Source organism: Sylvia atricapilla, chromosome 2, assembly GCF_009819655.1.
Source record: "Sylvia atricapilla isolate bSylAtr1 chromosome 2, bSylAtr1.pri, whole genome shotgun sequence".
Classification (NCBI taxonomy): domain Eukaryota; kingdom Metazoa; phylum Chordata; class Aves; order Passeriformes; family Sylviidae; genus Sylvia; species Sylvia atricapilla.
Genome location: NC_089141.1, coordinates 77,628,641 through 77,643,844, shown reverse-complemented (window position 1 = coordinate 77,643,844; position 15,204 = coordinate 77,628,641). Strand labels below are relative to the sequence as shown.

General features: G+C 39.9%; 1 protein-coding gene across 1 annotated transcript; it reads left to right on the top strand.

The window, feature by feature from the left end:
* The first annotated feature begins 6,578 nt into the window (after positions 1-6,578).
* On the top strand, positions 6,579-15,114 carry LOC136357880 (protein-lysine methyltransferase METTL21C-like). The gene is given in 8 exon segments (XM_066313507.1): positions 6,579-6,760; positions 6,845-6,919; positions 7,013-7,040; positions 7,043-7,085; positions 11,013-11,164; positions 12,401-12,543; positions 14,088-14,205; positions 14,720-15,114. Coding segments are annotated over 8 exon segments (1,026 nt in total). The 5' UTR covers positions 6,579-6,688.
* The last annotated feature ends 90 nt before the right edge of the window (positions 15,115-15,204 follow it).

The following is a 15,204-nucleotide window of genomic DNA, read 5'->3' as shown; positions in this document are numbered from 1 at the left end:
CATGAATGAGGTTCTTTAGGCTCATCTAGAGCAGCCTAAGTTACAGAGGAAGGTTAAATTATGGAAATAAACACTCAGTTTAGAGTCCCATTCCTCACCATCTTGGCTTTTGTCCTAAGTCCAAGTGATGCAGCACTGATTTCCCCAACAGCTTTGCTAATGAGCTGCAGTGCTTGCACTGCCAGGGAAGGACAGAGCGGGCATTAAATGCACTATACACAACTAATAGCAGCCAAGAGCTGGTGACAAGGTGCGTACAGCCTGGTGTCACTCTTCTCAGCATAAAATCTTGGAGCATTTCTTCACTCTTTCATGCTCCTGAATATAAAGACCCACTATGTGTCAGCACAATTTAAAATTATTACTTAGAATCACAGAATGGTTTGGGTTGGAAGGGACATGAAGATCATCTAGTTCCAACCCTGCTGCCACGTGTAGGGACACCTTTCACTAGACCACATTGCTCAGAGCCCCATCCAACCTGGCCTTGAATACCTCCAGCAGTGGAGCATCCACAGCTTCTCTGGGCAACTTGTTCCAGGTTGCTTACCTAGCAACACTCAGCTTGGCACCCTTCTTTGAGATGTGTGTCATCTCATTGTATGTGCAAATAAGGTTAAGCCTGATGAACATGAAACACTGAATCAACTAAAGAAAAAAAAATAAAATTTTTGTCAAGCACTGAAACAAGCTGCCCAGTGAAGTGGTTGAGTCACCATCCCTGAGCCAGGCAAGCAAAAGAAGATATCTACCTAGGAGAATGGATTTCTTATTCTAAAAATAATGAAAACAGTGTGTTTAGTTTGAGGTTCATATTCAGTGTTATCCTACACCTTTCACCCCTTATTCAGGAAGGCCACCAGAATTAACTTTAGGTATTAGTGACCTTAAGCTGAGAATTCATTCCACAGCCATAATGAATTGGAAAAAAAAATGCCAAACACTGAAGATCATGCTTTGGGTAGGAAGGGAACTTTAAAGGTCATCTAGTCCAATCCCTCCTGCAATGAGTAAGGACATCTTGAACTAGATCAGGTTGCTCAGAGCTCTGTCCAACCTGACCTTGATTGTTTCCATAGATGGGGATCTGTTCACTCCCCAGCATGTATTGGCACCAGGGGTTGCCCCGATCCAGGTGCAGCATCTTTAACTTGGTCTTGTTAAATCTCAGGAGGTTCCCATGGGCCCACATCTCAAGCTTGTCCATGTCCCTCTGGATGGCATCACATCCTTCAGGTGTGTCAACTGCATCATTCAGCTTGGTGACATCTCCAAATTTGCTGAGAGTGCACTCAATCTCTTTGTCTATGTCATTAAGAAGATATTAAATAACACTGGTCCCAATTCAGACCTCTGAGGGACTCACTTGTCACCAATGTCCATTTGGGCATGAGCCATTGACCATTACCATCTGGATGTGACCATCCAAACAAATCCTCAGCCACAGAACAGTTCACTCATCAAATCCATCTCTCTCCAGTTCAGAAAGGGTTGTTGTTGGGGATCCTATCAGAGATTTTACCATAGTCCAGATAAATGACACCTGTAGCCCTTCCCTTGTCCACTGATATAGTCACTCCATCACAGAAGTCCCCTGGGTTGGTCAGGCAGGACTTGCCGTTGGTGAAGCTGTGCTGGCTGTCTCAAATCATTTCCATCCTCCGTGTGCCTTAGCAGAACTTCTAGGACAATCTGCTCCATGATTTTCCCAGGCACAGAGATGAGGCTGAGAGGTTTTTAGTTCCCAGGGTCCTCCTTTCTACTTTTTTTAAAGATGGGCACTATATTTCCCTTTTTCCAGTCACCTGGAACTTCACCTGACCTTTTAAGTGTCATGGGGAATAGCTTGGCAACTACATCAACCCATTTCCATGGGGACTCTGGGATGCATCTTCTGGGATCCCATAGACTCATGCACAATCAAATTCCTCATGTGGTCACAAACCTGATCTTTGCTAACAGTGCATGTTGCTGCCTAGTTCCTGTCTTGTGGTTCACTCACTCGAGAGGTGTGGGAAGAGAGGCTGTCAGTGAAGACTAAGGCAGAAACACTGCCAAGTACCTTAGCCTTCTCTTCAGCTTGTTGGCACCAGTGTGTCAGCCTTGCTTTTCATGAGTGGTAGTTTCTTTGACCTTCCTTTTCTGGCTGAGATATCTACAGTGTCCCTTCTCATTCTTTGCATCCCTTACAATACTGGGCTCATAAGCCAACTGCTGGCAGTTTTGCCTCAGCCTTCTTCACCTCATTCCTATACAGCCGGACTGTATCCCTGTATACAGAGTATAGGGATACTCTTTCCCAGACACATGCTCTTGCTTCCACTGCCCACGTGTTTCCTTCTTGCCCTTTAGTTTAACCAGCATGTCCCAACTCAGACACACCAGTCTCTTGCCTTCTTTGCCTGATTTCTTGCTCCTGGGAATCTCAATCTCTTGCACTCTGTGGAAGGTGTCCCTAAAGATCTACCAGGTCTGCACTGCTTCCTTGTCCCTGAGAGCACTTTCACAGAGGGTCCTATTTACTAACTCCTTGAAGAGCTGAAAGTTGGCTTTCCTGAGTTTGCTTTCCTAAAGTGGCGGGGCCTTACTTTACTGCTGACCTGACCCATATCTCTCAGGACTGCAAACTCCACCAGCACATGATCACTCTGCAGCTGAGGCTGCCTCCAATACTGACATCCCAGAAGAGCCTGCTTTTGTGGGTGACCACCAGGTCTAATATCACATCCCCTCTGATAGGGCTGGCTATTACATAGGTCAGGAAGTTATCCTGCATACATTCCAGGAGTCTCCTGAATTGCCTACAGCCACTGTGCAACTTTCCCAGCAGATTTCAGTGTGGTTCCCTTGGACAGGCAGGACAAGAGCCTGTGAGCACAGTGCCTCCTGTAGCTGGAGCAAGAAGGCTTCATCAATAGGCTCCCCTTGATCCAGGGCCTGTAGGCACCAACACAAGTCTCTCTTTGCTGCCTTGGTCTCTGGTTCTTGTCCCAAGCTTTTGACCGGCTCGTGTCTGTTCTTAAGAGACAACTCTGCAAACTGAATCCAGCCCTTGGTGTAGAGGGTGGCCCCACCACCTCTTCTTTCTCCCTTGTCCCTGCTAAACAGCCACTAGCCATCAACAGTGGCACTCCAGTCATTGGATTCATCCCACCAAGTTCCAGTAGTGGCAGCCAGGTCATAGATTTCCAACAGCACAGTGGCTTCCAACTCTTTCTGTCTGTTTCCCCTGCTGCCTGCTTTGGTGTAAAGGCACCTCAGCTGAGCTGTTGGCCATGTCATCTTCCTAGAGAAACATTCCTTGATTCCTGTGAGGTATTTCACTGGTGTTTCCCTGTCAGGGATTCAGCCTGGAACAAATTCACCTTGCAGTTGTTTATGCTTCAGCAGACCATGCCAAGATCATGCTGTAGACATTTAGCTGGCTGCTAACAGATGTCTCCAGCAATAAGAATGAGGAGAATCTGCTCTAGAAGTGTGACTGCCATTTTTCATCAGTCATTCACCAGGTCACTCAGGCCCTCCAGCAAATCCTGCAGGAGCTCCAAGATCATGAATGTTTAAATCAAAGATCTGAGGCACACACTGAAAACATGAGATTAATATCTGAATTCCTGCAGTGGATAAAACAATGTTCCTTTTTCAGTTTTTGTTTGTTTGGTTAGTTTGTTGGTTGGATTTTTTCCATTTCCTTATAAAAATGCCTTTCCTATAAAAATCCCTTTGTGGTTTTGATTAGTGATTTTGGAGCTATATAGCTATGGCATATAGTTGTCTCTGGCTCCATGAAGATCTCTTTCCTAGGTGCTACTGAGTTAAGAGACTGTGTATTATGTGGTACTTGTCAGCACTGAATTTCATTTATCATATTATCACCTCTCATAACATGTCAGAGATCCTTCTGGAACTCTGCAGCTTATTTTTCTTTTCACTGTCTTAAATAATTCTACGTTATTGTCACCACATTATTTTCTGCTACCTTTTAGGAATACACTCAGCAGCACAGGTCCTTCTGGGTCATTGAAAACCTGACCATTTATGGCCTCCTTCCTGTTAAACTATTAAAACAAAAAATAAAACTCCTTATCCCAACAAAACTCAATTTCTGTAAGGATCTCCAGTGAGTGACCTAGGCAAAGTTGCGGAAAACAACGTGCACTGTAAACTGGAGGACCATTCATTACATGCCTGTAGACACTGCCAAAGAACACACAAAACCTTCTTTACAATACTTCTTACTTATCACCAGCACTGCTGTTCCTCTCAGTTCAACCAGCACAGATGTCAAACTTACTTACCCCACTGTTCCCTATATGCCTCCAAGATTCCCTTAGAAACACAACTCACATTTGTACAGTTTCCAGTGCTTGGTTACTTTCACATGCAGGCACCACACTTTGGTCTGTAGCTGGTAATACCACTGTGGAGTTCTGAGTAATTACCATCCAATCCTGTTCATCTGTAGTTATCAGTTTAATTTACAAGAACATAATTTAACTTTTCTGGTTTAACTCTGCTGTCTTTTGGCACAAATCTGGCAGGCTTCTTGCTCCTGATGGGTTTAATGACCGTAACATTTTCATTCCTGTTTATCACAACCTGTTAAAGTTTTGATAGTTTTACATCATTTTTATGCTGTAATTGGTACTATGAACAGCAGAGGAACTTTTAAATTTGTTTTAAAATTGAAACACTGCCATCTATAATCCAATAATAGGAACATAGTTTTACTCTGCCTGTACACTGAAGAGAATGCTACTGCTGAGTTCAGTGACACAGTCAGGAAAAATACTCTTCCCAGCTTTCCTAATAGTTAGCACTGAACAGGAAAAAGACTCACTCTACCAGTTAGGTTTCACATTACCTTCAGACTTCACACGCCCTCAAACCTATGCAAGCTACACAGTTCACACTAAAATTCTAAAAATACTTGAAGTTTTGTTTACTTCGTCATATTTGGCAGCCTGTTGCATTTTGTCTTCCACCAATGGTCTAGATGGCAAAATTTCCATGAGGATTTGGAGAAACAGAAAAGACAACCAGAAAATTCAGAGCTTTGTGGAACTGGATGTTGAATTGATAACTGAAAAGTGCAATTTTACACACAGAACTGAGGTGCTGTATTGCCCTCAGCCTGCCCATTCACAGAAGTCTGGAGAAATTTAAATTCCATGGGGCTACCCCTCCATACAACAGTAATTTTCAATGTTAAACAAGAAATACTTGGTGATTGAATATGGAATCAAAATTATTTATAGAAAGTATATAGTAAATATATGTCAACAAAAGCTGCATTTCAGAGTATCAGTGTTGATTACTCCACGAGTTATAAACAAGAAATTAAGCCATGCCTGCATGATTCATAAATAAGCGGTAACACTGTCCCTCCAGTTTCCACCCTTGCTACAAGAGACAAATTAGAGTAAGTCAATTCCTCAGATTTCATTTGAAAAATAACCTGTTTATGTCCAGCATCAGTCCCTTTCCAAAGCTTAGGACAGAGCTCTGATAGCAGCACTAGTTTGAGCTGCATTGACCCCTGGTGACAAATACAATAAATATGTATTTATTCAGCAGGAACATGCCTGTTGAAAGGACCACATCTTAAAAAAAGCCATGGCAGTCATTCCAACAGCAGCCTATCTACATTTCCAGTAACTGCTACTCACCTACCTCAGGACCACTCACTTGCACTTGATTGTAAAATCAGGCAGGTCTGTGGACAGTATCAAATTAACACAGTTGATATCTTAATACTAATTCCCATAAATTAAAAAGTATGTTTTAACTATCAAATTTCAGAGGAAACAAGCTGGTGAGCATTTGGCCATGGAGCCAAGTGTTTCCTATCCTTGCTGTGACTCCCAGAGACACACAGCAGCCCATGCATGGAACAGTTGCCATGACACAAAAGGTTTATTTTTTAAACTTTGCTACTCTTCAGGATAGCATTTCCTAAATTCAAAAGCTTTTCACCCCAAAATGAAAGTGCCTATAAATTGAGTTAAAATCTACATTTCTTCTGCCTCCCCCATGTCTTTTGCCAGCCTTCATCCATTCATCAATTAGCCAGGGGTTATTTTCTAGCTTTATGACTTTCAAAGTGGCTTTTAAATTTTTCTGTCTTCTAATGGGATTGAATTTCTTTTGGCGGAATCTGTAAAGAAGGAGAAGGGCAGGCAGAAGGGCAGCAAAAGAATAAATGCATATAAATCTCTCCAATTGAAATGTGTAAGAAATACACATCTGGTTCATCTTCAACATCTATGACATCCATCTGTTTTAAAATAATCAGCTGGAAGGTCTTCTGATAAAAGTGGGATTTTCATTTGTTTTTCAGTGGATACAATATTTCCCATGGTTATGACCTGCAGTGAAGATGATGAGAAAGTTGTTTTTTCCTTAGGACTGACACTTCCCCATTCTGTCTGTGACTCAGGGCAGGGAGGGTTCCCCAGCCAGACACTCTGCAGGGCAAGGAAGAGCTGACCTTTTCCTGCTAGTGGGAACTTCATGAACTTTTCCCTGCGCTTGGGCTGCTGCCAAGTTGCCACACTCATTATTTATGCGCTAGTTTGCCCACAGTGCGTTGCTTGCTTGGTTCAGCTCTGCTGGCGGAAGGCGAACACAGGGAACGCGTCGTCTGCAAAAACAGAACCAGAGCCTGGAGGAGCCGAGAAAGGTTCGTATGCTTGGGACTTCCAAGTCTAAGAGAGTTTTGATTTTGTACTGCACATGTGGAAGACTTAAGTGTAACATGGTAAGTTCTTTGAGCACTGCCTGGTAATGTTACTCTAAATAACCTGCAATCCGACTGGCTGCAGGGGAAAGTTATTCTTTTCAGGTGCACGCCTGTATAAAAAACCTCTGGAGCGTGCATCCACCCACAGGAAGATTCCCATGCCCTCTGCCACATCAGGTACTCACACAGCTGCCCAGCTAACCTTGTCTGCCTTTGTGTTCCCTGCTAACTAACAACAGAAATATCTTTCTCTGAATTCTTGTATTTCAGGTCAGCTCTGCGAGCCAACAGAATCCAGCTCTTTCCTGCAGAGTGACGGTCACTGCCGGCTTACAATATTTGGGTGGGTTTACCTTGTAGATTCAAAAATCACCTGGATTTACTATAGTGATGTTCCTAACATTGACCATTGACATTTCTTTTCTTTCTGCATTTGTATTGTTGGTGGTGGTGTTGTTTTTTTTTTTTTTTTTTTAACTTAGTGCAGGGTAACATGAGAAAATGGCATGAGCTCTAAGAAACAGATGTTAATGTATGGTACAAGTATGGTTAAGCCCGATCTTGCAAAGAACACACTGCAATTGCATTTTCCATGTTAGCAAATGAAATTGGCTTTTACCCAAATTTTTCAACTAACAGAGACTACACTGAGCAACTCTGTGCTGAGATGAAACACATTTCAGCAGAGTTGTGTTTACAGCTGAAGACCCAGTGACACAGCACTGCTCACTAACCTACTTTTTTTTTTGGCTATGTAATTGGATATCAAAAACTCTTTCTGAGCAATTGATTTCAGCAGTTTAAGAGCCACAATGTTTATTCTCATAGGGGATAAAATGTTACCCTAAGATTTTTCATCATCTTACAATTTGCCCCTAAGTGTTACCTTGTTAATTTTATGTAATATTGTCAAATAGATATAGTTTTGTGAATTATTCCTTCTTCCTTAGGTTCTGAAGAAATCAAATGCTTTTCTAACTTTTCTTCCCAACAGCTTAAGGCTATTAATGAAGTCAATACTGGTTTAACAACACTGAAAGAATTTAGATAATTATTTTCCAACAAGACTAATTTGGAAAAAACCCTGGCTGCTAATATTCAGAAAGAGCCAACATTTTCTAAGGAAACAGATTTTGCTTGCAACATTATCAAACAAAAATTCTATTAGAGATACATAATTTTTAGTCAAATATGGATCAGAAAAATGTCAAAACAGTGAGAAATATTATTTTTTGTAATTCTAGGGGCTCAGCAGCAACTTGAACATATTACACATAGAGAATGCAATAATGCAAACACCACCTATTTGCAAACAGCATCTCAATATTCACTTGTGCCTGTAGCCTTCAGGAACAGTTTGTCATTTGAAATGATAAATAAAGCTGTGTGTCATTAAGGCCAAGATGCTAATATACCTGAATTCTTCAATTTATGACTAAAACTGTCCTGTAGTTTGCAGCTAAAAAAGACTTATTAACTCCTATGAAATATGTCATTGAATAATTATATCAGTAGAATGAACATGCATATATATATATATATATATATATACACACATATATACACACTTACAAACTCCTTTCCGCTTAGCAAAAGCTACATCTCTACAAGATATTATTATAGCATTCAGAAACTCCAGCCAAAAACCAGAGACCAGTGTGTCAGGTGACATACAAACACAGAGTGCACAGTGTTTATCCCCCCAAATCACCACCTAGGAGATCAGGCAAATTATGGACTTAAGGACCACACCAGCAGCAGGGTAAGCACTGGTGTGGATTTTAGGCCTCCTGATCATTTTAATGGATTTAGGAAAGCCAGCAATGTTTCTTTAGAAATATTTAAGCAGACTCCCATTTTAGGGGATCTTAAAGGACAAAAGTGAGGGAAAGTATAATGATTTTTAATTTGAAAATGTAACATAACATGTCTAATTGAATTAGAGCTCAGTCTGAATGAGTGATAATAGGGTATACACATATATCAGGATCAGAGATAAAATTTTATTTGCTGCAGGTTCTTAATAGCTGAGCAACAAGTTTGTTCTTACTAAGCATGCTTCCAAACTATTTTCTGGAATTCACTGCCACCACAGCCAACTGAAATTTTGGCCTGTTGTAGTAAGAACTTGTTTAAGCAAGGAAAAAAATACAGGGGGATCACTTTCCATCCAAACTGACAAATTAACAGTTTACTCATTGAACAAACCTTCTAGTTTTATACATAGTAGAGTACTAGACAAGGTAAAGTTTTCTCCTGCCAGAATTGGCTTTTACACTTAAATAGCACAAATCATGCAACAAGAGCCTTACAAAAAACTCTACCAAAACAAATACTCACCCCAATACCCCCAAATATGAGAATGTAGTGCTCTGCAGGTTTCAATAGAAAATGCTCAGAAGACTATGTTTTCAACCAATTGTCTTCTAGCTGTAGCCATCACCAGTTCTGACAGATTCTTCTCTTTTCATTATGTACCTTCCCTATTGCACAAGTCTGAAAATATTTTTCAGATCCTAAAACACTGAAACAGGAGCAGATTTTATTCTTGCTTAAGGCATGAAAAGGAGACATTGCTCAAATCCAGAAGCCTACTTTTGATTAAATTAAAAAACACCATTGCTGTTGGAAGGAGGCACACGGTGGTGACACATGGAATGTGAACATGGATTAACTCACTCATGTCAGGGAATGCAGTGACTGCACCATTAACTTCAGTCTCTTACCTACCATTGTCGTACCTCAAATCACACACTATGGGGGAAAGCCAGATCTTGTTACTAGCCAGATGGAGGCCCTCTGAAGAAGAAGAAAAAAAAAAAAAAAAAAAAGGGGGAAAAAAAAAAAAGGGGGGGGGGAAAGTGCAGAAATCAATATAAAGCACTTTAAAGCACTCTTTTCTGTACCAGTACAAAATCACTACCACGACAAAGCAAAGCCAGTGTGAGAGGAATTAGAACAGAAATACAGAAATCTTGTGCTTGTGAATAAACATAGCAGCAATAAGGAATATATCAGATATCAGTAGAATTGCAATGGTGTCAATATCATGTGCAAATTAAATCACTCACATAAGTCAGCAGTCACACTGCTCCTTAAAAAACTATCTGCAGGTATTGCTAAACATCTTGGTCACTGCCAAAGATTTACCCCATCCAGTGAGGATATATAAAAGAGCCTGCTGCTGTATGATGCAATCCAAATGATACAACACTTCATCTGCAGTGCCTGTGGCTGGAGAGAGCAAATATGCAGTCTCAAAAATGAGCAAAATGGATAAATGTTTTTATCATGGACAAAAACACAGCTCACTCCACCCATCATGTTATATGGGAAAGGTGAACTTGTACAGCCTCGGCCAGAGCAAGTTATGAACCTTTTCCTCTTTACATATAGAACTGTCTGTGTATATAGCTAAATATTGATATCGATATCTGTATCTATCTTTATCTATATTTCTGCACACTCACAGATACATGCATATACATAGGTGCTTCTCTGAAGAAAATTCTAGTCAAGCAAAGAATTTCACTGACCTACAGCTCTCCAAGCAAATCTGTATCAAGTCCTGTTCCTGCTTTATTGATGTCAACTGGTATCAATCAGCTCCTTCTTAGATTGGGTGCTACCCTGTGCACTGGGGATGCACAGAGAGAGTTATCCCAAAAGCCTTATGGATTCAATCTTCTCACTGCCAATGATTTCCTGACTGCCATCTGCATCATCTGCAGTTCACTGTAATTGACTTAGCTGTTCTGCAGGAAAAGACAGGGAAGAGAAGGCAACTCTGTGCAAGGACACAAAATCAAGAGCACTGACTGCAGCAAAAGAAATAGTTTTATTTCTGGATTCATACGTCCCAAGCTCTTTGAAAATAGTAAATTACAGATAAAAAGTCACAGATATTAAAAGACAGTTATCTTTCTCTGCTATTGCATTAGCTTATAAGAGTAGCTCAATTTTCAGGCTGACTAGTGGTATCAATTCAGTGACATAATCCTAAGCTTCTGCATAAATGACAAAATAAAACACAAGAATAAGAATGATAAATGAGAGAGAATAAAAATTCTGACAGCATTACTACATTCCCAGAAACAGCTCATACCATCCAGTGGAGTGGGGATGTTACATCTCATCCTGTTTTTTCAATCCATCACTGAAAAAAGAGCCCAAAAGACCACCAAAGGCCACCTAAACTACTGTCTTTTTCCAGTCATATAAGAGAGTGCCTGCAAGATTTTCTAACATTATTTTTTCCCTTCTGTTTCAGCTCTACTGCCATGATCTCTGCACAGCAGCCACCATTCCCTAACAAAATTCAAAGAACAATGGATTGCCAATCCGAGGAAGAAGAAAGCTGTGAAGAGCAGTATGACACTGAAAACTGCACTTGCAGCTCTGACCATGCAGATTCTGATGCAGGTTTAATCAAATTTAAATACTGCAATTGCTATGCCATGCTAGCATATCATACTTTGATTTTTATCAGTCTTCAAATAGTAGATGTCATCATTTAAATTTGCCTTTGATACCAAATTTTCCCCATCATTTCCCCTTATGTTTGCATATTATCAGATCAAATCTACAAAAAAATCCCTCTACCTCCATAATATACAAAATATATTTAAAAAGGCCTCTGGATTTTACTTAGACATCTAAGAATTATTTCACAATTACAATCTCTTACAAAAGAGATATGGTTATAACATGCATTGAATGGGCTAGCACTGTTGAAGCTGTGGTATTACAGATTTTAATAGGCTAAACTGCTTCAGCAGCTACTAAGGATTCCAGGCAGGGATCACCTGAAATCCCTGCAAGCCAGAGCAAAGTTTTCCCTTGCAGTTAATTCTACACATATCCTTGCAACAAAACTTCAGTCATTCAGAACAGTGCCCTTGTTTTCAGTGAGATCACATGGAACAGCCTGGGCACAGATCTGAAAAACCTCACCCATGAGCCTCCTTGCTGTGATGAGACACCCAGGGACAACTGTAGCACCGACCTGTTGTTCGTCAAAAAAAAGCCATTAAGAAAGAGTTAGGTTTTCTTCAATGCAGGATGTAAATCCTATGTCCTTAAGTAAAAAGCAGCTTGCTGTTCCAGAGGTGCTGGCCTCACAAATGAAATCTACAGCACAAACACCAAAATACAAGCTAACTTGGTCCTGAAATTCTTCTAGCTGTAATTAGCAGAGTTTTATATTTGAATTGGTAGCTTTTTCCTAAAAGGCTCATTTCTGTCTCTAAATTGCTCATGTGAATACCGAGAATGGCAGGAAATGACCATTGTTCCTTTCACTCCCTGGCCACCCAGACTGTCTGGTTTTGGACAGCAACCAGTCTTCACTGAAGGGGTGGTCAGGCATTGGAACAGGCTGCTTAGGGAAGTGATAGAATCACCACCCACAGAAGTGTTCAAAAGATGTGTAGATGTGGCATTTGGGGACATGTTTTAGCAATGAACATAGTGCTGGATTAGTTAATGGTTGGAGCTGATGATCTTCCAGACCATTCCCAACCTTAATAATTCTATGATTCAAGACCAATGTCCTGAGAGCTTTTCTAGTCCCCATGCCCATATATTGTTTTTGTAAAATACTTTTTGCCCTTTAACTTGTTGCACATAAACCCTGAAATTTCAACTTTTCTCTCACAGGCTCACCAGTAACTCTTAAAATACTGCAGAACTGGGTTCCTAGAGTTTCACACTATTTTGACAAGGAGCACTATACATATGTTGGCCACCAGATTGTCATTCAGGAGTCCATAGAACACTTTGGAGCTGTGGTATGGCCGGGGGTAAGTACACAAGACCACACACAGAAAGCTCACCTGACATAAGAGCAAACCAGGACAGCAGCACACAAACATTAAGGAAGCTTTCTTAGATGACACTTCTGACAGTGGAAGCTTGCCTATGTAGAATGAAGTTCTTCAGCAGAAGGCTCTGCCTTGGGGTAATTTGTGAGTTCATGCCAAAAGGGCTATGGCATCAAAGCATTTGTACATTGGATGTGGGGGTTGAAAAAAAATCAGTAAGAGAACTCATGAAGAAACATTCAGCTTCCTCCATGCTTCCAATCAGTCACTGCTGCAAAGTAAATAATCAGCAGTACAAAAAGGAGACTGAAAAAGAAAACTGTGTGAGATCAAAAAATAAAGGACATTATAATGATTAAATATGCTGCTTTTAAAGAAAAGGCTGGAACAGTTTCATTACAGTATGGAAAAATCATACTTGCAAGCAGTTCTTCAGTCTCTGCTTCTCCTGCTCTTAAAAACAGAATTTTATGCAGACTAAGGAAACTGCCTTTGAGAGAAGTGAGGTCAAATGATAAAGACAAGAAAATTAGGATTTCAAAATTTTTTAGATCCACATTTATTTAAAAAGCTCACAAGAAAATGGCAGACAATTTCAAAACAATAGAGAGCATATGGGTGGGTGAAACAGTATCTTATTTTGAAATGTCAGATCATCAATTTGCACATTAATCAAGTGTCAGAATGCAGATGGTAAAACTCTCCAAGAAAATTGAGAGGTTGCACAAATTGGACCGGTGATTCATTAGCTGTCAGCTTTTCCAGAGCAGGATGAGAGTGTTGCATTATGAAAAGCACAGGAGTTAAAAGAGTAACACAACTCTAAAGAGAAGCAAAAGGGGGAAGACATTTTCTTTGGCATCAGTTTATGTTGTTAATAAACAGCCCACTTATGTTCTACTAACTGACAAAATCTTTACAAAGGCCTGATAGTATTTTCATACAGTGCTGTTTTGTTTTTTTAAAGGTTATACTATTATCAATAAACAAGTGTCAAGTTTGTAAATAACAGATTTTTAATATTTTCTTTGCTAAAAAAATTGAAACAAAAAAAGTTTTTCAAAAATCTCTGCTGAAGCCTAAATTTACTTTTTGATAATGATAGTATAGCATAACATTTATGAAAACAAACCAGAACATTACTCCCTACATATTGTTCAACTTTGCTGTTCTGAATGTATGGTTCACATCTTAACACTGCCTATCCTTGAGGGTCCCTTCCAACTCAGCTTATTCTGTGATTATGTCTTGAGCTGTCAGAGGACTCATGTAGGAGTATGTAGTAAATCTGTATCACATAATCCATAACACATAAACTTAAAACTAAAAATAAACAGCTTTAGTTCATTTTTATATTAAAAAAACCAGGATACATCACAATTCTTCCCATCTTACAGTTTTGTTACACCCTTCAGTGTTTCTCATTATACTAAAAAAGCCCAACACCTTTGTATAAAAACATCTAATGAATTTTTGTGCAACTTAGCTGTTACCCTCTTATGGATATGTGTTAACCATTTTAGGCACTGGCTTTATCTCAATATCTGGAATCAAATCAAGAACAATTCAACCTCAAAGACAAAAAGGTTTTGGAAATCGGTGCTGGAACAGGCTTGCTTTCCATAGTGGCATGTATCTTAGGTTGGTAAATTTGAATTTCCTTTTGGATTTCTAGTGAACGATGATTTAGCTCTGCCATTGTCACTTTAAGGCAATGAAACAACAGTTAAAGTAAACTTTGTCACTGTTTGTTTGTTTTTAATGAAAACTATTGTAAAATACTGTTTTGTTAACTAAACTACCCTAGTTATTGGGGAGGAGCATGATGGACTAGTTATGTAGATAAAGCTTCATACATGTTTAACTACATACCTATGAATTTCGCCCTGTGTCAAGTACAAGAGGAAATAGCCCTAAGCTGTTCCAGGGGAGTTTAGATTTGATATTAGAAAAGTTTTTTATTTTACAGACAGGATGGCTGGGTACCTTGGAATAAGTTGACCAGGGAGACGGTGGAGTCACTGTCTCTGGAAGCATCCAAGAGGTGTCTGGATGTGAGACTTGGGGATATGGTTCCTGGTTGGAGAGATGATCTTGAAGGTCTCTTCCAACCTTAGTGATTCAGTAAATTGAAACAAACTCATGTTTTCTTTAGGAGCTCATGTTACAGCTACTGATTTGCCTGAAGTTCTTGACAATCTCTCATATAATATTTCAAGAAACACACAGAACTTGAATATGCACAAACCTGAAGTGAGAAAACTGGTATGGGGAGAAGGCCTCAATGAAGACTTTCCTATATCAACTTACCATTATGATTTCATACTGGCAACTGATGTTGTGTATCATCATGGAGCTCTGGACCCCCTGCTAGCAACAATGGTGTACTTTTGTAAGCCAGGAACAGTATTACTATGGGCAAATAAATTCAGATTCAGTACAGACTATGAATTTTTGGAAAAAGTTTGCAATATATTTAACACGACCATTCTAGCAGAATTTCCAGAATCAAATGTCAAGCTGCTTAAAGCCACAGTAAGAAAGAATTAAAGAGAAAGCTATTACTGATCTTGATTTAGTGGCAGCACCTCACAGATTGGAATGCTTTCCAAGATTATGTTGCACCTTCTGTGTATTTAT